Source organism: Pelobates fuscus, chromosome 9, assembly GCF_036172605.1.
Source record: "Pelobates fuscus isolate aPelFus1 chromosome 9, aPelFus1.pri, whole genome shotgun sequence".
Classification (NCBI taxonomy): domain Eukaryota; kingdom Metazoa; phylum Chordata; class Amphibia; order Anura; family Pelobatidae; genus Pelobates; species Pelobates fuscus.
Window position 1 is genome coordinate 92495965 of NC_086325.1, and position 23752 is coordinate 92519716.

At 40.7% G+C, this 23752-nt stretch overlaps 1 protein-coding gene across 1 annotated transcript in view; it reads left to right on the forward strand.

Moving 5' to 3' along the window:
• STEEP1 (STING1 ER exit protein 1) overlaps positions 1-19385 on the forward strand; it is a 46422-nt gene extending 27037 nt beyond the window's left edge. Inside the window, exons 2-7 of the mRNA XM_063430996.1 lie at positions 7810-7927; positions 10896-10937; positions 16220-16358; positions 16638-16727; positions 16982-17074; positions 18917-19385. Coding sequence (XP_063287066.1) covers positions 7810-7927; positions 10896-10937; positions 16220-16358; positions 16638-16727; positions 16982-17074; positions 18917-18979 — 545 coding nt within the window. The 3' untranslated portion in view covers positions 18980-19385. The remainder of the gene's footprint in view (positions 1-7809; positions 7928-10895; positions 10938-16219; positions 16359-16637; positions 16728-16981; positions 17075-18916) is intronic.
• Positions 19386-23752: the final 4367 nt, after the last annotated feature.

Here is a 23752-nt window from a genome sequence, read left to right on the forward strand (position 1 = left end):
GGGAGGGGGGGGATGAAGTCTATGGGGAGGGGGGGGATGAAGTCTATGGGGAGGGGGGGGATGAAGTCTATGGGGAGGGGGGGGGATGAAGTCTATGGGGAGGGGGGGGGATGAAGTCTATGGGGAGGGGGGGGGATGAAGTCTATGGGGAGGGGGGGGATGAAGTCTATGGGGAGGGGGGGGGATGAAGTCTATGGGGAGGGGGGGGGATGAAGTCTATGGGGAGGGGGGGGGATGAAGTCTATGGGGAGGGGGGGGGGATGAAGTCTATGGGGAGGGGGGGGGGATGAAGTCTATGGGGAGGGGGGGGGGATGAAGTCTATGGGGAGGGGGGGGGGATGAAGACTATGGGAGGGGGGGACACTATGGGACAGGGGAGAAAACAAATATTCTGTACAAACTGTCCCATAGTAAGAAACACTATGGGACAGTTTGTTCAGAATATTTTTTTTCTGGGTTTCTTCCTCTAAAAACTAGGTGCGTCTTATGGTGAGGTGCGTCTTATGGAGCGAAAAATACGGTAGGTGATTTGCCCCCCTATAAAAGTTTAAAACGCACCTTATTTCCAGCGCCGCGCTGGCTCCGTCCCCTTTGTGACAGCATCGGAATGGCCGATTTTAAGCCTAAAATCGGCTAAAATCGTCATGGGAGTGGGGCCAATTGCAGTTTTTTGGCCAATCATGATCTCCTGATTGAGATGCATTGACGCTGAACGGCAATGCTGCCTACTGTACAGCCCTGAGCCAGGAAGCCCCTCCAGTGGCCATCTGAGGAGTGGCCACTTGGACGTGTCCCTAGGGGCAATGTAAACACTGCCTTTTCTCTGAAGTGTTTACATGAAAATGCCTGAAGGGAGTTATAATACTCACCAGAACAACGAAATTAAGCTGTAGTTGTTCTGGTGAGTATTATACTATAGACTCTAGTGTCCCTTTAACAATTAAGCATGCTTTATGCTAGTCCAGTAACAGGCAGCCAGCCATGTGGTGAAGCTTCAGAGCGTTGCCGTAAAATACTGCAGGGAGGAATACTCGTTCCTATGCCAAAACCCGCCTTGCCCCTATTTGCAGCCCACTAGAGCCAGGTGCGAGAAATCGTAACACGGGCATCTCGGGTGCGAGAAATCGAGCTGTGGTAGAGCAGCATTGGTTTCCAGGCATTTTGCTATTTAATCACAAGGCGTTAAGCATTCTCTGTGCAGTTTTATTGGCATGGTTTCAAACGTCTAATTTTATTTTTGTGCTGTAACCCTAGTTTAGTATCGTGCTTCCTTCTTTTTTTTTTTTTTTTTTTTTCAGTTAAAAACAAAACCTGTTGGTTTTTTTCTATTTCTAATGAACCCCTGCCAGAAAGATCTAAAGAGGATTGTAGTCCGTGGTACTGGGGACAGTAGGGTTTCTAAATAGTTAGAAATGTCCGCATCCATGTCTTAATTTCAGTACAATATTCAGCAGATTTTGAACTGCTGCGTTACAAGAAGTTCAACCTGTCTCTTCCCAGGAGCAGACATGCTGGTTAAAAAGAGAGAAAAAATTGCATTTCCTTAGTCAAGTTCTGTTGATTCTGACATTACAAAGTCGGTATCCTCTAAGGATATTAGAGCACGAGTCTTACGCTGATGAACTGTAGTTGTTCACTGAGGAAGGGGAACTAAAGCTGATTAAAGAGTTCTGCTAAAAGGCTCAGGATCTCAAGTGTCTTCTAATGCCTTTCTGATACCTCCTTTATTTTAGAAACCCAGACCTTCCAAGTGTCCCTATTTTGGCCCCTTTTTTTGTATGCTAATATCCCTATTTTCTATGAGCTCCATATTGTAGCTGTGTCTGAGTGTATAATAGAGCTCCACAATAATATTGTGTGTAAATACAATAATTGAGCTCTACATTAAATTTAGATTACATACAATATCAGTAAGTCACTTAAAATGTCTCAGAACAGCCCCCTGCCCCTGCCACACCAAATTTATTTGTAGCACTTTTTTGCTTTTTTTTTTTTTTTTGGTCCTGGTTAGTGGGTCCTGTTACCACTTGGTCAGTTCTTGTATGAGCAAAATCAGCTTGCCAATCTACCAAAAAGAACCATAAAACAAAAGAGCACAAATAAGAAACGAATCCATTTAGAAAGTAACAGTTCCACAATGACAAAAGAGAGTGTTATATCATAAGGTATGATAATATAAACAATATTTAGTTTTAAATGAATTATGTAGCAGAGCCAATTAATATAATATACTTTGCTCTGGCTGAAACCGTATTCTGAACTATAAAGTGACTTTACTCCTGCCTTCTCCACAATAATGGGACTCTTAAAGGAGAAAACATACAAAACCTTTAATATCACGGGTTAGTGTTACTTGACTGATGTTGAGCACAAACCTATACAACATTGGTGTTCACTTTGCGCAACACCCCCCTTATTTATATTCTTGGGCAATGATAACATATTACAAAATAAGTGAAAAACTTTTAGACATTAATATAACATTGTTAAAAACAAAACCTATGAGTACTGAGACTCTCTTGGCTCAATGCTGAAAGAAAAAGACTAAAGAATTGGTCTGGGTACCGTTGCCCTGTCCTTTTTAACCCTACAATATAAAGCATTGCAGTTTTTAGAAACTGTACTAGAGGCACTTTCGCTGCATGCGATGCAGAAGCTTATAGGAAAGTATTAAATTTAGTGCTTTCCTACTGAGAAGCTTGAATTTGCCTGCAGAGCTCAAGTCCCCAATGCTCCTCTACGACGAACATTGAATTTGCCATTGTTGGAGGAAGCTCGACAATATGTCGCAGGAGGCAGAGAAGTTTAGCATCGCCTCGGCAACTGAAAAAGGTGAGTAAACCTTTTATTTCATTAGATTTCTCCTCTATTCTCTATGCTTTCTCTATGCTGACTGGCATTTACAAAGGACAGAACTTTTTATAACAAGGATTGACCGGTAGGTATGATGGAGGTGCCCAGTTGCATGATAAAGAGGGGTGGGTTCTACTTTTAATTACATTTTAGACCTCACAAATCCATATTTATTAAATCTAGGGGATAGGTAAGCATAATATTAAAAATCGTGGAAAGTGACTGATCCCCTTTTTCGTTTTGTGATGAGGGTTTGAATATTGGCGTTGTATTTACTGTAACACAAATCTTGACTTGTTGTATAGTACATGAGCACCACTTCCTACTGTGTTTGCCACAGCGGTAAAAATGTCTCCTGCTAGCAGTACGTTTGACACAATGAGTGTTACGTGATGAGAGGCTGTCAACTCGATGTTCTTTCATCTCCAACATAGGCTACTTTGTGCTGCCTCACAGCACTATTTCAGCAGCACGGAAGCACTTAGTGGTTTGAAAAGGTAAAGAATGGACAGTCTAGTAGCGCTAGTCCCCTTCTAATGCACAAAATTAGGCATTTAGAACAGGCTGCAAATATTTGTGTGCATTCAGTGGATGGATGTGCATTTAAAATCGTGCTGGTACACCATATAACGGGACCTGTGAAGAAAAAAAAGGGAGTCCCTCTTTCCTGCTATTTTTATTTGAATTAATGTGCTCCGCAGCAATTTGAGATCCTTTCGGCTTAGAGTAAATTAAGTGAATAAAGTTAGTTGAGTGACAACGTGTGTGTGTGTGTGTGTGTGCTACTCTTGAATCAGATCACAATGTTAGTGTAGTGTGCTATACCGTAGGAAACACAATATGTGGGACAGCCCACTCTGGTGGTTATGGTCCAGTAGTATCAGGTTGCTGTTCCCTGGTAAGGGAGAAGTCCGTTTTTCAGTGGTTTGTCACCAAACTTCCTTTGCCGGCTAAACCAGCATCTGGCTTCTTTAGAAGGCACATCCCAATCCTGCCGTTCATTCATTCGATGAGAAGTGGATAATGAAGACTGTTCAAGGTGGTCACAACTCGGGCAGTAATATAAAATATTGAATACACCGCACATGCAGCGCTCTTGCACCATGAAAACTTAAAAACACTGAAGCAATAACCATTTAAGATTTGTTTTATTTACTTTGCATCTACATGCTTGAATTTTACTCATTTCTACATATCGGCTATATAATTAAATATAACTAATTCAGAATGTGTGTATATGTAAAAAATAATTTTTAATAATCCACAATAATGTCACTATTTATAATAGTGTGTGTGATGCTTGTGCCCGTTCCTTGAACCATCTTTAAAAAAAAAAAAAAAAAAATTGAATTTAAAACCAACCTCAGTTGAACTGCTTAAACTGCTCACATTATCCTTTCCTCTGAGAATATGTTTATTTTTAAATGCTGCCAACGAATTAGGCTGCATTTCATGGCAGAATGAAATCGTCTGAAGTCTTCCTTTGCCTCAGCCCACACGGCAAAGAGTACTATAAGAAATGTAATTGAATTTTGGTTTCTTTGTGCGTCTAGAATTGACTTCCAGCTGGGCAGCACTAATTATTTAATTTTTTTGAATGGGAACAGATAAGCGCAACCTGCTTCAATGTTCGTTTTCAGTAAAGATCTGTTGCTTCTAATGACCATAATCCTTTTATTGCTGATTGACTTACAGGCGATGTGATTATTTTTTTCTAAAACCTTGGATATTGATGGGTAATATTTTAGTTCAGACTACCATGTTCTGTAGACCTACTACAGTGTTTCTCTCCTCTTTATCCAACACATTTTAGCAATTACTAAATTTTATTTTTACTTTTTACGAGTACAATTATTTATAATCTTTAATATGTCTCCTTTTTCTATCAGATAGTAATTTGGTTCTCGAGACCTCCCCGACTTCTCGAGACCTCCCCGACTTCTCGAGACCTCCCCGACTTCTCGAGACCTCCCCGACTTCTCGAGACCTCCCCGACTTCTCGAGACCTCCCCGACTTCTCGAGACCTCCCCGACTTCTCGAGACCTCCCCGACTTCTCGAGACCTCCCCGACTTCTCGAGACCTCCCCGACTTCTCGAGACCTCCCCGACTTCTCGAGACCTCCCCGACTTCTCGAGACCTCCCCGACTTCTCGAGACCTCCCCGACTTCTCGAGACCTCCCCGACTTCTCGAGACCTCCCCGACTTCTCGAGACCTCCCCGACTTCTCGAGACCTCCCCGACTTCTCGAGACCTCCCCGACTTCTCGAGACCTCCCCGACTTCTCGAGACCTCCCCGACTTCTCGAGACCTCCCCGACTTCTCGAGACCTCCCCGACTTCTCGAGACCTCCCCGACTTCTCGAGACCTCCCCGACTTCTCGAGACCTCCCCGACTTCTCGAGACCTCCCCGACTTCTCGAGACCTCCCCGACTTCTCGAGACCTCCCCGACTTCTCGAGACCTCCCCGACTTCTCGAGACCTCCCCGACTTCTCGAGACCTCCCCGACTTCTCGAGACCTCCCCGACTTCTCGAGACCTCCCCGACTTCTCGAGACCTCCCCGACTTCTCGAGACCTCCCCGACTTCTCGAGACCTCCCCGACTTCTCGAGACCTCCCCGACTTCTCGAGACCTCCCCGACTTCTCGAGACCTCCCCGACTTCTCGAGACCTCCCCGACTTCTCGAGACCTCCCCGACTTCTCGAGACCTCCCCGACTTCTCGAGACCTCCCCGACTTCTCGAGACCTCCCCGACTTCTCGAGACCTCCCCGACTTCTCGAGACCTCCCCGACTTCTCGAGACCTCCCCGACTTCTCGAGACCTCCCCGACTTCTCGAGACCTCCCCGACTTCTCGAGACCTCCCCGACTTCTCGAGACCTCCCCGACTTCTCGAGACCTCCCCGACTTCTTTTTCTCTAAAATGGCAGTCTTTACAGTGCTAATACTGCAGGGACAGGCTATAGACACCAGAGCCACTACATTAAGCTGAGGGATTTCTGGTGGCTATGCAGTATTAAAATGTAAGAAAATTTATAAATTACATTTTCTTACATTTTAATACTGCATCCTGCACTTTATTCTGGTAAGGGGAGGTGTCACCCCAATTTGACACTAGGCCTACAAACTTAGAGCCGAGGACTAATAGGCTCTAAACAAGGTGAGCACATTTGCCTATATTTGGACACCCAGAATTTCGTTTTCTCCTTCTCTTCTTTCTGCACCTATATGGTGGTGAGATAAATAGGAGAAAGAATCCAAAGAAAAAAGAGGGGTTGCGCTGTCTACCTTAGACAGGAGCCTGGAAGTGTAGAGCCTAATAACTAAAAAGGCTATAAATAATGTGAGTAATTTTGTACTCATAACAATATACAATACACTCTATACAGACAATATTGCACCATTATTCTGTATTTTTCTCTTTTGTTTTTCATATATACTCCTTCAAGTTATTAACACTGGGGTAAGTTATGTATACCATATATTAAGCGCTGCGCTCCAATTTGAGATCTGGTGAGTGGAAACACTAACCAGACCCCAAGTTATCCATTTACTTTGGTGTTAAAGCACAGGCTTCTCCAGTCACTCTCCAGTCACTTACCTGAGGCAGCGACGATGTCCTTCTTCGCTGTCTCCTCCTCCGCGCCGCTCCTCCTACTGTCTCCGTCGGCCGGTGGACGAGACTGATCCCGCCCACCGGCCGGGGAGACCCATTAGCGCTCCCCATAGGAAAGCATTGAAAAATTTCAATGCTTTCCTATGGGGAAATGAGCGACGCTGGAGGTCCTTACACAGCGTGAGGACGTCCAGCGACGCTCTAGCAAAGGAAATCTTTGCTAGAATCCAGGAAGTTCCCTCTAGTGGCTGTCTAGTAGACATCCACTAGAGGTGGAGTTAACCCTGCAATGTAATTATTGCAGTTTATAGAAAACTGCAATAATTGCACTTGCAGGGTTAGGAGTAGTGGGTGATGGCACCCAGACCACTCCAATGGGCAGAAGTGGTCTGGGTGCCTGGAGTGTCCCTTTAAAGACAAACTTCACTTTAAATTTAGGATGGATTGGTTAGAAACAGTGCTAATTTTGGCAGCAAATTCCAATTTAGTTTTAGTTATAGTCTTCTGACTAAAAGCCATTTTAGTTTGTCATGTTTTAGTCATCTGAATTGTTTTCGTTTTAGTCGACTAAATCTCCAATAGATTTTAGTCGACACGACTAAATTTGGGTTTAGTGAAAGTCTCTATCTGTCTCTTTTGCACCTTCTCCAGACCCTCTGCGCCTCTTTGTGTCCTCCCAGCGCCTCTGGGTGTCTCACTCCAAAAGCCCTGGTCTGTTTCTTTTCTCTCTGTGCAGTGTTGATTTTGGTGGCAAATTTCGATTTAGTTTTCGTTCTAGTCCTTTGACTAAAAAGCCATTTTAGTCATCAGAATTGTTTTGGTTTCAGTCTAGCTTTAGTCAACTAAAATTGTTCGTTGAGAAAATTAACACTGGTTAGAAACACCATAATGTAAAGAATATTTATTTTAAAATAAAAAAAATATAATGCTTGAAAAGTATATATATACTTGTGCTCCAAACATTGAGACCAAAAAAAAAATCTTCTGTAGAATTAACCTCCTAGTATATGCACACATTCCTTCATGGACCACCCCTGAGCAATACTGCGAAAATGTCATATCACTAATTATCTTTAACACAATGTTTCTTGTGGAGAATATTCTGGATTGGATTGCATTGCAATCTTCTGCTGCTCAGCATGTTCTACTTAAAAAAAACACCCACAATACTCACACTTCTTTAGAAATTATTAAATTCCATGTGAATTAAATTATGTCTGTAGGGTTGTAATACAATTTCCTTGGGCACTCGACTATCACCGTTCGATGTTGCTACTTGTTTTTTTTCTTCTTCTAGTAAGCCACGACTCTTACATTCCATGATGCTACTTTCTTTTTAGATTGCCAGCTGGAGAAACTTCCCATGAGGCCACGGGACAGAGCGAGAGTCATTGATGCAGCAAAACATGCTCACAAGTTTTGTAACACAGAGGAAGAAGAAGCTGTTTTTCTACGCAGGTAACTCACATGGGTATACCACATTCACCCCAAACCTGTACTGCGGGTACTGACATTCAGCTGTGATATAACCAATTTCATTGTTTTATTATATTGTTTACTACTGCTTGTGCTGCCATAATGGGGAGGAATGTTCCTTGTAATATATTTCAGGTCGATGTAGGTTTTAAGTTTTGGTTGTAGCAAACCACTTTTTTTTTTTTCCCAATTCTTTATTTTAACATCGACCGTTACATTGCGGCATTGATTTGTTCTTTGGCTTTCGCAGAAGCTCAGTAGTTATATGGTAACTGTCTGTTTTTGTTTTTATAAACGTGTATAACATACATAAAAAGAAATGAGATATCCACATAACATAAATACAAGTGATATTTGTTTCGATATGTTTGTGAGCATATGTAAGCTGCATTCTGTTTATTACCCTTTGTTGTTGTGTTTTAGTGTTTCTCTGTTCGGGTCAGGTCTCTGCAGTCTGTTTTTCCCCTGGTAGGCTGGGACTGATCGGTCATTTCTGTTGTGTATGTCCCTTTTAGGGGGCGTATATCATGTGTCGAATTGCTCCCATAATGCCCAGACTTTTTGATAAGTGGTTGTGGTGTTTCGGACCCGGGCTGTCAATTTGTCCATTAGACAGTTGTCTCTAATTTTTGATTGCACTAACATAATGGGTGGGGTTTCGGATTTTATCCAGTGTTGCGCTAGAGCTGTTCGTGCTGCAAGGTTTAACATGTTTAACAGTCTCTGGTTATATTTGTCTAGTCCGTCTGTCGGTCTGGATAGGAGGCATGACCATGGTTCTGTCGTTAGTCTTTTCTGTAATATATGGGAGCTCATGTCTGTCACCTCTTTCCAGTATGCTCTTACTTTGGGACATTGCCACCACATGTGGATGTATGTGCCTTTTCCCCCACATAGTTGCCAGCAAGTGTCTGTGGGACATAGTCCCATGTGGCATTGTTTGACCGGGGTGGTGTACCACCGGAATAGGATCTTGTATGTTTGTTCCTGTAGGGTAGTGCAGATGGATACGTTGGAGCATGCTTCCCAGATGTCCCGCCAATCTTTGCAAACCACTTTTTAACTCTTTGACGCAAGTACTTATTCTTTTGACATTGAACAAGGATTTATTTTCCAGCAAGTCAAAAAGTTGGAATTGGGCGGGTGGGACCTGGCTTTTAGACCGAGCAGACATGTTTGAGAAGTGCTCCTCACCAAATCTTGATTATTCAAATTAAAGTGTGGATGAGCCACAGTCTTGCATCCTAGCGACTACTTACCTGATCTAGCTAGAAGAGGGGATCCCTCGATACTGCTCAGAGCTTTCTCTTGGTTACCTACGCCATGGAGTTGATACCGCTGTGCCTTCCTGTTGTTGTTCCATCCCCCTTCTGGACCCGAGGAGATCATCCTGGTCTACACTATGTCTAGCATATCCACTAAGCAAGCTTCATGCTTTAACCACATTGCCAAACCTAAAATGGCCACTGACATTCCTGTGACAGCGCCCCTCGACAGAGGCAAAGCAGCAGTGGTGGGAGGAAGATTTTGCTGCCATCTGCTATTACTTTTGGCGCTTCATCCCTCCTTTCCTGCACTACTGCTGGATCGTGGTTCTGCTGAGGCCTATCACTTTGTGAGGTTTTGAAACTGACCCAGGGCTGGGAGTTGCAGATATGCATAGCATGCTGATTGGGGACAAAACTGGCCTCCCATATTCCACTGCCTAGGCATCATATAACTAAAACCTTCTGGCAGATGCTTTGAGCTATACCAAGTTGCCAATTCTCCATCTTCGGTTGATAAATCTTTTTGTTAGCTGTATATCTTTTGCATTTACTTAAGCAGTACGCGCTACATACATGTCGTGCATCGCTGGTGGATACATGTCAGAGCCATACATTGTTTATTTTGTTGACTTTTCTCCGGAGGAATGCAGGCTTATTTTAGAATGCATAAGCGTTACATTGTGCACAAAGTTGGACATGAGCTGCGTAATTTTGTTGACACACCATTATGTTTTATATTGCTGTCTCATTACTTATCTTTGACTTTGTCATTGCACAACAAAATGATGAATTATTTTTATTCTTCTTCCAAGAACACTGTAGGCATTTTACACACTCCCTCTGATTTTATTGTCTTCGATGTTGATTCATGCTTGGTGGGTGCACTATTGAGTTCTTAATTGGTTGAACTGCTCTGGTATTGATTAACTTGGCCTGGCTGGCTCCATCATTGTTGTACATATTTATAGCAATATATCACATTTCCCTTTATTCTATCGCCTATTTCATCTGTATATTTGTCATCCATATTCCCAGCCATGAGCACTCCTTTGCAGCATTAACCCCAAACTTGCTTCATTAGCCATCTTCCTGCAGCGTTAACCCCCATACAGCACTTTATGCTGCATTAATCCGACACACACTAATGTGCTCAGACATACATTCCCACGTAAGCACAGGTACACATGCTCATATACACATTCCTAAAAAGATGCACAGTCACACACTCAGTTACACATCAATAGATACTTCCTAATAATTGCACACACAGACATCCATCATTACTGGGATATAGTGACAGAAAAAAAGAGGAGGACATGGGCAAGTTGCCTCTTTATCATTTTAGAATTTCTTTAGCCTTATCCTTCTCCTCATACCCATAATGCAGCTTGATCCTGAGAGAGGACTTTTCCTTCTGACAGAATTTAACTGAGGACCTGGTGCACAATGTGTGGAAAGAGAGCAAGAATATGACATATAACACCCCCACACTTTTCACTCCTAGTGAAACTAGTTATGTGTGTTAAGAGGAAAGGTGGTTGGAAACGCATATACCACCTCATGGGAACTCACTACTACTAGGCCACAAGAAGGTAGATAATGGGCACAAGCCGATGAGCTAAATGTGTGGGTTCAGGCTTGCTCATTGAAATACTAATGTGTTTAATTTTTTTTTATTTCAGGCCAGATGGCATCGAGAGACAATACAGGAAAAAATGCAGCAAGTAAGCAACTCTTGCTTTGTATATAACTATGTGTCATAGTGCTCCTTTAAATTTGAGATGGATATATGCTGTCCTGCCATTACCTCTTTCGCGCACTTAGAACCTACAGTGTTTTCTCTTGTATTTTTTTTGTTTTTTTTCCTTTCTCTCCCTGCAATAGTTTAGCTGTACATGATAGTCATTATAGATGTAAGACTATGTGGTTGTGCAAGCTCTCTTAAGTCTATGTGAGAAGAGTAACGTGTGCAGCACTTTTGGTAACCTTTATTTCTAAAAATACAAATTTTATCTATTTTTACAGTACAATGGAAGCCATATCTTCTAAATAGAACTTAATTAATAAAACTCATGTATTCAGTTATTTGCATTCCTGCTTTTCATGAATGAAGCAAACTGAGACTGTGGCGTTTGTGTAGCTGTAATTGACGAATGAAATATATTCCAAATGCATCAAAGCTTCCAGATAGCTACAGGTGCAACAGAATAGATTCATGTTCCTGGACCGGTGAGAGTTGTGTAGGCAGAGCTACTGATTTACTGTAGATGTATTACTTATCCTGAATCTATATTTGTAATGGTAAAGAGGCAAGTGTGCTTCATACCATAAGTAGATTATCACAGGCATAAATACCTGCTTTCTATGTCTTTCCTAACCTGATGTATCTTATTTGGATATTTACGCATTAACTTGAGTAAGGAGGTGACTGATTAGGTTCTTTTGTGCATGGTGGGAGTGAATTCGCTTCAGGATGAAAAAGGAGACTGGATTGTGGTGTTGGTAGTGTAGAGAACCATGGATAATGTATCAACAGGAACAGGTAGCAAAGGAGGGGGAGGGAGAGGAATGACGTGCTCTTAAAGGAATAATATAGCACTAGGAATACAAACATATATTCCTAATGCTATAGCGACCTGCTAGCTGTCCATATGCCCATAGCCCATATGAAGTAAAAAGGTAGTTTTTCCCATAGGGAAACATTGGGAGGCTAGTGCTCATGTGCAGCAAATTACTTAAGTGCTGCTAAGTTTTACTCTGTTCTTACAGGGGAAGTGCCTATTGTCAGGAAGACCGACACTAGTGTGTGTGTTTAACCCTGCAATGAAAACATTGTAATTTCAACAAAACACTATTTTTATTTTTTTTCACATTTTATAGGGATAGAACTAAATAACAAATGCACCTAGACAATGTCATTGAAATCAAATAGTCTGAGTGCTTTTGGTGTTCCTTTAAGTATATAACTGGGGGAATAAAAAGGGAAACAAACCTCAGTATCAAGTAAGCTAAATAATTATAAATGCCTATTTTTGTATTAATATAGTATTAAACAAATATTCAAAACTATTTAAAGAGGATGCTGGCTAAACTGATGTTGTTTGAGCATAAAAGGAATAGTTTAATGTTTTCTAAAGATTATCGCGATCTTAAGTGCTTATTTTCTGAGCCTGCATTAGTGACACAGAGGAAGGTGGGAATTGACATTGCACAATGAATACAAACAGAATAGATTAGTTGCCAGGAATAAGAGCAAATATGTTGAGGTACAACAGATCTGACGCTTTGAAGGAAGGTAGTGCTGTGCAGTGGGTTGCTAGAGATCACAAAGCATTTTGAATGTATGGTGTACACAAAACAAGCAAGAACACAAAGTTTGAAATGTGAATCTTAGCCAGAAGAGAGACAGTAAAGAGGGTTAAAGATTGATTCAGTAGAATGTGGTATTTGCAATAGTTTGTGACAGTGGAGGCTAACTTTGACACCTCAAAATCTTGTCTTGAGACTGGTGAGCAACAAAAATGGAGTTGACATATGGGCTTCCAAAAATAAGCCAACACAGATTTATGGTCTATAAGTTGAGATTGCTGTTTGATGCATACGTAATTCCACATGAGAGGAAATATGGGCAATAGGCTTAATATAGAATACTTTTATTTAATCAGACATGCATTTAATAGAAGGCACATTTTGCCTATTACGGTGTAATTTATTAATATACCTCATTGTCTAAATTAAACCTGAAAGGGACACTATAGGCGCTCAGACCGATTCAGCTCATTGAAGTGGTCTGGAGCTTAGTCCTAGGTCCTTTAACCCTGGAAAGGTAATTATTGCAGTTTTTAATTAACTGCAATAATTCCCTTTTATTGGTTAACTCCAGCTCTAGTGGCTGTCTACCAAACAACCACTGTGACCCCCTGTCACTGGATTGTAAACCCCTTCATTTCATTCCCCTATGAGTTCAGGACATTGCCTTCTATTTAGTTTATTTTTTAATTTATTCCACTACCGAACGACCAGACCACCTGTGTGTGGAGTGTGCCCCTCATTAACCTCTATCACCTCTTTCACGCCTCGAAAACCACAAGCATTCTAAGCAGTCGGCTGGGTGGTTGGTGTTCTATATACGAACATGTGGTGGAAGCCATATTTAGCCGTGAACACATACAGCGGTGTTTGGTCGTCAAGTGCATGGAACTATAATCGGACACTCGCTGGGACTTCCATACCTTCATACTTTTGTCTGGATTCGGATAAAGAGAGTGGCGTTTGGAAGGAATAATACCGATGGTGCTGTGTTGTACATTTCCCTCCCTCCCCCCCCAAGATCTTTCTTAAATCTGTCGCACTGGATTGCCTCTTCTTTGTCACCAAGCTGGATAACTGCCAGATGTGAATCTCTCCAAAAGCAAGAGTTTGTGCTACCATCAACTGTTAATCAATAAGCTTGCTAACATTTTGGCTCTGCTCCCACTATCACTGCACACATTCAACCATATAGACTCCATGTGTAATTGACTACACTCAATGATATGTGTAAATAATCTGTCATATTATTTACTATAAAGCTTTACTTGCCTTAATCCGTTCACTACCTGAAAACTTGTATAGACTTTTCCTTTACTATTATTTGCATAGCAAGATTTTAGTCCATAAAGACTCATTTGCTATTTACACTCCAGGAACAATTGTCTGCTTGTATAAGGAACTCAATTCTCTGGAAAGAACTATTTGCATTGCCCCATCATTTCTATAAAGGATGAATGAATAAATAAAAATTTGCATACCTTAAATTATGTGTTTTTGAATAATACATTGAAAAATCACCTACAACTTGTGTTAACTTTTTCATGAGATGCTCAGTCTTTTAAGTTTTTATTAAAGGGACAATATAGTTACCAGAACAACTACAGCTTAATGTAGTTTTCTGGTAAGTACATAGTCAGTCCCTGCAGGCTTTTTAACGTAAACACTGCCTTTTCATAGAAAAGACAGTATTTACATTACTGTCTAGGAAACGGTCTATAGCCACTCCTCTGATGGCCACTAGAGGTGCTTCCTGGGGCAGTGCTGCACAGTCTGCAGCAATGCCGTTTATTATCTCCATGATCTGCATGGAGACGCTGAACACTCCTCATACACATGCATTGAATTAATGCATCTCTATAAGGAGATGCTGATTTGGCTAGGATGGCATTTGGCTCTTCCTCATCTCCTTGGCTGAGATCATCAGAATTAATCTCATCCAATCCAATGCTTTTCTATAGGAAAGCATTGTAATTGGCTTAGTAATCAAATCTGATGTCGTCAGAGCGGCGCGGTGCAGGGTTTTTTGTTTTTTTTTTAAAAAACTTATTTAAGGGGACAGGGACCTACATGTGTTTTTAACACTATAGGGTCAGCAATACATGTTTGTATTCCTGGCTCTATAATGTTCTTTTAAAGGGTTAACAAATGACACAATCGTTGAGTTCAGACAAGGCAAAGGCAGGGCATATATGGATGAGCAATAGAAACATTCTGATTTCTCCTATTCTCTGTATGTATTTTCTATGGTAACTGGAGATGTTTAGTTGTTGGATAAAGAAGTGTGCATTTCTACATTTAATTGTAATCTTACGCTTCACATACTTCTTAAATATCGGGATAAATACGTTTAGTATTCAACCTCCTATGAAGTTACAGTTCTCCTTGAAGCACTTGTAGAAGAACATTTCCATTTTTAAACAGTACATAACTTTTGTCAACTGTGATATTTTTTTTTTTTTTTCATACTTGGGACTGCATTTGTAAGCGTAAAAATTGCAGAGAAAACTACAACCCTGAGCGTTGAAATCCCTGTGGCCATGTAGATGCACATCTGTTCTGTTGGGTAGTGTGTTCTATTTTAGGCTGTGTGCTTAGACTCCAAGCTAGTTCCAATCCGCCCAGCACCATGCTGCATTCCTGACATTTCTCTGATCACTTGCGCTGCAGTTAATACAGCAGAGGTCCAGGGAAGGAAGCTGATTGCATTGAGATGATTTTCCTCAGTAGGCAGACATTGAAAAGGCTACTGCAGGAAAGCTGCTATTATAAGAGATAACGATGTGCATAGACAGAGTGAAATGTAAACTGGGTTTGCTGGGAGAATATAAGGCGATGATTCAAAATGTAATCTTTATTATTTTTTTTTTGTAATGATTTAACCACACAAAGTGAAAATAGCAGAGTGTGATGGTAGTCAAATATAATGTATGACTTAAATAATGGGAAAATCATTGTCTCATAAACTGTGAACTAGTCTAAAATGTAATGTTGTAACTTGTCCGATCAGAGGCGATATATGGTTTTAAAAGCTTTCCTGATATTGAGGATACTGCCTTGTTGCAGTCAGTCTCCATGTCACTCATAAAATCTTTGACTTTTAAAAATTTGCAACAGCGGTGTATCGTTGACTGCTCATTAAGTGTATTTGGCTACTCCGTGTGCAAATAAATTAATTTCTTTGCACTCATTTCCTTAGTTCCTGACACTGATAAAGTAATACCTGTATTGACCAGTCTTGATCCTGATTCCAACCCCATGTCATCTGTCCTGACTCACATTTTTCCAAAATCATTTCTGGAGAATAGAACATATTATTGGTTCTTAGAGGTGGCCAGGCTTAAACAAGAGCAAAGTCCATAGGACAAAGTCCCTTCTTATAGGTATATCTTCTGATGCGTGTGAAAGTATTGCCTGCTGCATGCATGTCCCCAATTACAGTTTTGTGTGGCTCCTAACCTGTTGATTCTTGCTTCTAAATTCTATGTAAGTTTGTCAGGCCCTTTTGTGAATGTTCGAATGCTAACTATAGAACAAGACATATTTCTCCTATTGAACATTTATGTATAGCCTAACATGCAAGCACACTGCTAAAATAATGGGAAAGTGAAATGTAATACTTAAATGTGAAGTAGAGTGTGTATTCTAAATGCTTTTAAGTTGCATAGATTTAGATTTTGAGCCTTACTTTCTGCAGGTGCAGTCTCCTTCTCTTCTACCAACACCACCAAAAGAATGCCCCGGCCACATTCATAGTCAATGGTGCTCTTGTTAAGTTTGGACAAGGATTCGGCAAGACAAACATCTACACCCAAAAACCTGATCCACCTAAAAAGGTACTGTTACATTACTTTGATCTACTGAAAAATCACTACATACTATTTTTGAACCAGACATTTGTGTACTCCTCCATTACTTTTCTTCAAATATAATTTTAATACAATCCTAGAGGCTTCTAGTGCTATGAAGAAGAGAACGTTTAATTAACTGCTTAAAAGAGAGCACAAAGAAAAATTAGGCCACAGGAGATTACTGTTAATATTGCATTATTTTTTACATTTTTTGAACCCCCATAGTTGTACTATAAGACAGACAATGACTCTGTTTTATTACAGGTGATGATGACCAAGCGTACAAAGGATATGGGGAAGTTCAGCTCAGTGACCGTGTCCACAATTGATGAAGAGGAGGAGGAGATCGAAGCGGTAAGCACATTAATATGTAAAACACATCCTTTGCATTCCGACAGTGATTTGATAGTCCCATTCACAAACTATATTCCATTACATTGAATAAATCCATTAACGGGCCATCCATCATTTCAAGGCTGGTGTTCTTCTTGATTGTTTAATGGCCTTCTGTTAGTCTTTTTAAGCCTTTCCACCGTATTATGATAATGTTATGGTCAATGTTGTTCCATTTGCTTTGCTCATTATTACTCCTGATTTGTGCTGTTCAGAGGGAAGTGGCAGACTCGTATGCTCAGAATGCTAAAGTGATCGAGAAACAACTGGAAAGAAAAGGAATGAGCAAGAGAAGGCTACAAGAGCTGGTATGTAGCAATTTGTTGCTGGTAAAATCCAGCTCCTTGCTTTTGATAGAAATGTATTAAACTTACACCTGGTTATAAAATCCGCAGCATGTCTGCTAAATTCCAATGATATTTTATTTATTTTTTTATTTTGCTGCTTGCGTTTGTCACTTTAAAACATAACTACTAATAATGCATTACATTATTTTATATATCTTAAGATTGTAACAAAAGAAAAGCAAGTCTCATGGCTTGACTGCTGTGCAGATTTTTGTTTAACATTGTAATAACTAAGATTGTAACACAGATAAAAATGAAACCCAAAAACAAACATGACAAAGCAATGTCCATATAGAACTGAATAGCTCCTTAGAAAAATAAAGTAGATCACAATAACAAAATAAATAATATGTTAAGTACATTTGGTTAGTAACTCAGAAGTTCATTTGTAGTTTGGGTGTGCTCACGTTGGAGGAGGAGACAAAGGAGAAGACAAGAGAAGTTATAAAAAAATAATAATAAAAAAAACACAACAAAAAACAGACTTTCTAACACAATGCATAGGTTAAGTCACTTAAAGGACAACTGTCACCAGTTAAAAAATATATATATATATATATTTATATTCCTTGCAGCATGTAATGGAAAAAAGATATGGCCTTTTTGAAGTAAATGTACACTAGATTCCCCCCTTTGGTTGGAGTGATGTAGAATCTGACTGTTCGGCTCCTGCTTCACTCCCTACACAGATTGGTGATGTTATCTGCCATTGCCCTATGTGCTCTGCTAAGCATTGGAAATTCTCATATTTACTAAAGCCAAATGCGGTTAGAATTCAATCTAGCAGCCAGTGAGCAAATAGTTGTTAAACCTCAGTAGCACTAGGATTAATTAGGTGACAACTGTGCAGCGTTTTCTAGCCAGCCACCACATTAAAATAGTATTTTACCGCCAAATGTTGCCATCTGGGGCATGTCTACTAAACATTAAAACTAGTGACTGAGCAGTGTGTGTGTGTATATATATATATATATATATATATATATATATATATATATGTGTGTATATATGTATAATAAACAATACACAAGATCCAGCGCACTCTCCTATCTACTAAACAGCAACTTAAAATGTTGACAGATTTTATTAGTTTTTAAAAGTTTTTCTAAAAACACCTAATCTAGGCAAAAAATAATAATGGGGATTTAGTTACATTATATGATCATACATTGCATAAGCCTGCCACAACGTCAATGTACCCCATATATATATATATATATATATAATTAATTATACTTGCCATCAGAATTAGTCTTTCTTCTAATCTTCTTTTCTTCTGCCCCAAGGAAGGCCAAATAAAAATCCATAATTCCAGACGCCAATTACAATAAAAAAAATAAAAAAAAGGCCTGATCGCCATAAAAGTCATAGTATTTTTATTTACCAATTTTATATTTATTTACTATTTTCATGTCGCAGTTGGCTAGACCACATAATTAACCCTCATGCTGCAGAGGGGTTTAACATATTTGCCTGGTGGCTGCTATGTGCGGTGAGTGAAGCAGGAGCCTAACGTCAGATTTTACCAAAGGGGTATGAATATGGCAGAGGGATAGATGGATCTAGTGTTCTGTGAATTAGGGGCCAGACTTTCAGGCATTTTTATATTTATTTATTTATTTATTTTTAAGTGCATTCTCTTTTCATTAAATGCTGCAAGGATTCTTAAAATATATATATATATTTTTTTTTTTTCTGGTGACAGTTGTCCTTAAGTTATGTCTGTAATGTTCTACCATTGTGTTTTTCTGTAGAATAAATTTGTATTTAAATGTTCACATTTGCATGTGCTATATTTCACAGGCGGAGCTGGAAGCCAAGAAAGCCAAAATGAAGGGAACATTGATTGACAACCAATTTAAATAGAAGAGACTTATGGATTCAAACTGACAGTGTTTAAGGACCATTTGGCATGCATAGCGTGTTGTTTGCAGACAGTATGGTGTGTGTGTGTGTGTGTGTGTGTGTACATCTGTAATTTCACAGACTGCAGTCCGGTAACAAACGGGAATTTCATATTTGCAATATCAATAAACACAGTGTCTCCTAAATCTAAACAATTTACTGGTAAATTGCTGTATGTTTCTACTGTGGTCGCAGAGAAGGTGTACTACAGATCTCAGTGCAATGTTCATTGCCCAATTATATTTTTAGAGTTGCTTTGTCTGGTAAATTACACACAGGCCTTATATTATACACAGATCCCGTTTTTGTTATGTTAATATTGTAAATATGTTTGTATAAAACAAATTAAAAATCGTTGTAAATAAAACATTAATTTGTCATCAATTAAATGTTAAGTCCAATCCTGAATTTTGTAAATGGAATGTAAATTAGACTAAAATCTAAATTGTATTACTTTAATTATTGAGCAGATTTTATAGCTAGACTAGGTTTATATGTGCAAGTCACTGCACATTGTTTACATACAATTTGACATTCTTGTTGTATCATAAAATTTTGAACATTTGAACAATGGTGTTCCAAATGTAATTTTTTATTTTTTTTGCTGTGCGTAAAATTAGAAACAGCTGGTACAGCCACGACAACTCACACAAGCGTTATAGTAACACTTCTTAAGTAAAAAACATGGCTTTTAGTAAAATTGCAAATTTTTCTGCGATTAATATCGTTCAGGCTAATCTATCACGTCTAGCTCTGTTAAAAGCGGCATTGAGACGCCAGCTCGCATTTTATATTTAACTAGACACGCAACTTAATATGGGCTTGGTGCCTTGTAAAACCAGTTAGACATACAGTTGTGAAGTATGTGTTCTACTTAACATGCTAATAAACATAAACTGCCTAATTTTATGGTAAGATGAACAAGTAAGCTTACATGTCCAGGCACCGGAGTAAACAGGAACATTAGATAAACAGTGTTTCCTAGGCATGGGGTTATACGCTAAAGCGTGTAAGAGAAACGAGAGAAATTAGGTAAAATACACATACGTGTGAATATGGGCAAAGTGCCTATGAGTGGTATACTGTTGGGCTGTTACGCTTAAGAATAAACCCACCTGTGGGCTCTTTAGCCCCTTGGTGTTGTTCCATACGTAAATCAATTAATTATGAGGATATATTACAGGTTTAAGAGACCTAAAGCTAGGTAAATAAATCATGTGTCCGGTAGAAGCTGTCTGACTTCTGGCTAGACAAGATGGTAGCATGAGTAGATCAGTGCAGCAGGGTTGCATAGGCTGTAAAGCTTGCTTTCATCCGATCCCTTGACGTGGTGTGCGGGTTCCTATATCCCGAAAGCTGTGAAGTCAAGGGGGGTGAAGGAAGGCCCCCTTCCAGCCCAGGCCTTTTGGAGTGCCGGGATCTTCATTTCACGGACTTCTCTCGTAGTGTTTTTCCCATCTTGGGAGCAACAGAAGGCCCAGGTGGTCTGCTACTGCATTCTTCCGGGGTAAGCCCTTGGTGGCTCACGGCCTAGGTAGGCTATTGATATGGACGATTGATGCTGTAGAGAAGGCTGCACCCGAGAGAGGCCTGTTTAGCTCCACTCTCCAATCCCCTTTTTCCTCTGTATGAGGCTGGTGTGGCATTGGAAGCATGCGCTTCTCCAAGTACGCCGAGAAGCATTGGAATATGTTGTCTAAGCGTTCCATAGACTGCTCCACAAAGTTATGAAGAACTCCACAGGACTGCATGGGAGCTCCCCCTGGAGAGCGGGACGTGTCCACCATCTTGCCGAGGCTACTGTGTTTGAGTGCTTCTCAGGCACCGACAGTGGTAAGCGCACCGAGCCAGGGGAGGGACTGGGATGACCCCCACCGGTGTAAAGTGGGGGGGTAGGAGATCAGCTGCGCAGCTTGGTGGGTGTATGAGTGTGAAGAGCGGCTTGTCCAGCTCATGCTTGAGTAGGCTGCAATGCAGCATTTCGAGCTCCGGGCAATGACAAGCTTGTGGCTGGTCTCACTCGGTTTGTCTGTGCATCCCAGATGTGGGTAATGCACCTTAATAGGTTTTCAGGCTATGGTGCTGATGAGATTACCCCAAATTCAATAAGTTGGACAGGAGCCTGTGCTGTATGCGTCCGTTTAGCTCGGCTGTCAGGCTCTGCCCCCCAAATGTAAAATTTGTGTAATAAAGTAACAATGTGGGCACCGTGACAACTTTATTGAAATTGGATTGTTATGGTGCCAAGAGATTCTTGGCGCTGGATTACACGTAGGGGTTAAACAGTTTGTGAAGTTTCCTTGCCAGAGTAGTTTTGCTCTGCCACATCCAACATCAACTTTCTGAAAAATTCAAAACTGAAGTCTCCGACTTCTGCGTTCTGGGATGCTGCTGACTGGCTTAGAGTGCTCAGCTGATGCTCTGTCTAAACAAATTAGTAGCTTCCCATTCACAAAATGGCTTGAAGAAAAATAACCCTTACTATAAGTCTTCTGTAATGTGTCAATCCTAATGTACAAGGATTTGTGGCAGTACATAAAGGTTTGTGTCATCTTAAATTTTAGTATTTTTTTGTAAAAGTGTTTACAGGTTTTGCTCTCTCTGTTAATCTACAGTTCAGGCCCTGGGGAGATAGCCAGGGCCTGAACTGTAGAGGCCAGGGACTAATGAAAGTATTTTGAAAATTGGGCAGACTAGATGGGCCGAATGGTTCTTATCTGCCGTCACATTCTATTTTTCTATAGCGCAGCTAAGCAGACAACGGCACATGTATGAGTGTGGGGACAGATGCGTGTGATTGTTTGTGTATGAATGTGTGTGTGGGATTATGTGGTGTGGGAGTGCTCTTACCTCAGTGCCATTTGGGATTTGGGCCAGCAAACCGCTTCACTCCCGCCCGCCCCATTGGTATAGTCATAGCTTGCCAGGGGTATGTCCTTGCCAATTAAGTTTGAGGCGGTTAGGTTAATATGTGGAATGAAGTGGTAAAGTTTCAGGTCTCAACCTCCCCTGCTCTAAAGGGTTAACTGTAGGTTACCTGTTTGGACGTGCCCACCGAGCAAGGATAAGGTCGGCTGGTAGTAAGCATTGGCAGGAAAAGGAATTTATGCCGAGGGAGGAGGTGAGAAGAAGTGGTACATAGGCTCATGGTCAGTATAATGGTAAGGGCGGTTGGGTTACACTGTATGACACTATTTGTTTAACTTATTTGTTAAAGGGACACTATAGTCACCAGAACAACTACAGCTTATTGAATTTGTTCTGGTGAGTAGAATCATTCCCTTCAGGCTTTTTGCTGTAAACACATTCTTTTCAGAGAAAATGCAGTGTTTACATTACAGCCTAGTGATAACTTCACTGGCCACTCCTCAGGTGGCTGTTAGAGACCCTTCCTGGGTCATGGCTGCCTAAAATGCATCCAAACATTCAGTATCTCCACCCTCTGCATGCAGACACTGAACTTTCCTCATAGAGATTCATTGATTCAATTAATCTCTATGAGGAGATGCTGATTGGCCAGGGCTGTGTTTGAATCATGCTGGCTCTGCCTCCTTGTCAGTCTCAACCAATCCTATGGGGAAGCATTGTGATTGGATCAGACTACCACTTCTGATGATGTCAGCAGACTGCTTGTTTTTCTGAGGCAAACCGCATACAGAGTTACAGCTTCTGACTTGAACACAGGAAGATTTTGCTATATTTATGGAGGCATGAGGGGCCCAGGGGGGCTTGATGGTGGTGTTAACACTATAGGGTCAGGAATGCATGTTTGTGTTCCTGACCCTGTAGTGATCCTTTACTTGATATAAACCAAACGTCAAACATGAATAACCATAACTTAAAGAATATGAAAATAAATTATGGATGTGTTATACAGTATTTATCATATGTTCTAATACATGCTGTGGCCTGTATTGTCCATAGTACATTGCCAGTCATTATTTGGGTGGTAATTGGGATAGTTCTATGTTAGTATGCTGCATCGCAATTCCCCACTACACACACTAGTTTTGCTTGATGCCAGTACTTTATATTTCCCAGTTGAGCTGCTGTTGCTTGTTTTCTTGCACCGTTTCCCAACTGCCTCATTTACTTCTACACAGGATATCCTGATTTGTCACTCTGCCAGCTGACAAGCTGAATTTAGTCCCTTGTCATGTGGCAACTTAATAAACTCTGACAGCACTGGGTGGCAAAGCAGCTAAAGCATCTGCTTGAGTGAAGGAAGGTCACATCTTTAAAAAGACCTGCCTCTGCATCTACGGTGAAAAGGGAATCACATAGCAGCCCATACCCAGGACAGGTCTGCCTAAAAATATATTATTTTGACCCTTTAGCAGCCAAGGGCAAGTTATCAACTCATTTTCTACAGTTAATTGGCTGCAAAACAGTCAACACCCTAAAGGATAACATCACAGATGAAAGTAATACAATTAAGTGAACCCTCCAGGGACCATAACCACTACAGCAGCCCCCATGTCCCATCCAGTATAAGGAGCAAAGCTGTTAGTAATGGGTGTCTGTCAAGCTTTGCTCCACACCTACTTTCTACCAGGAGACCCACTGCTGGGCTTAGCACAGTGGAAAGAGCTTGCAGTGGCACACACCAGATCCCAGGTAAGAAACTGCTAAAACGGCTTGACTCTTTAAAATGGGTGAGGGTCTCTAGGGCAATCTTAGCACCATAGTTGCTAGTGTGCTGCAGTATTTATGGTGCGGAAGTATTAATTAACC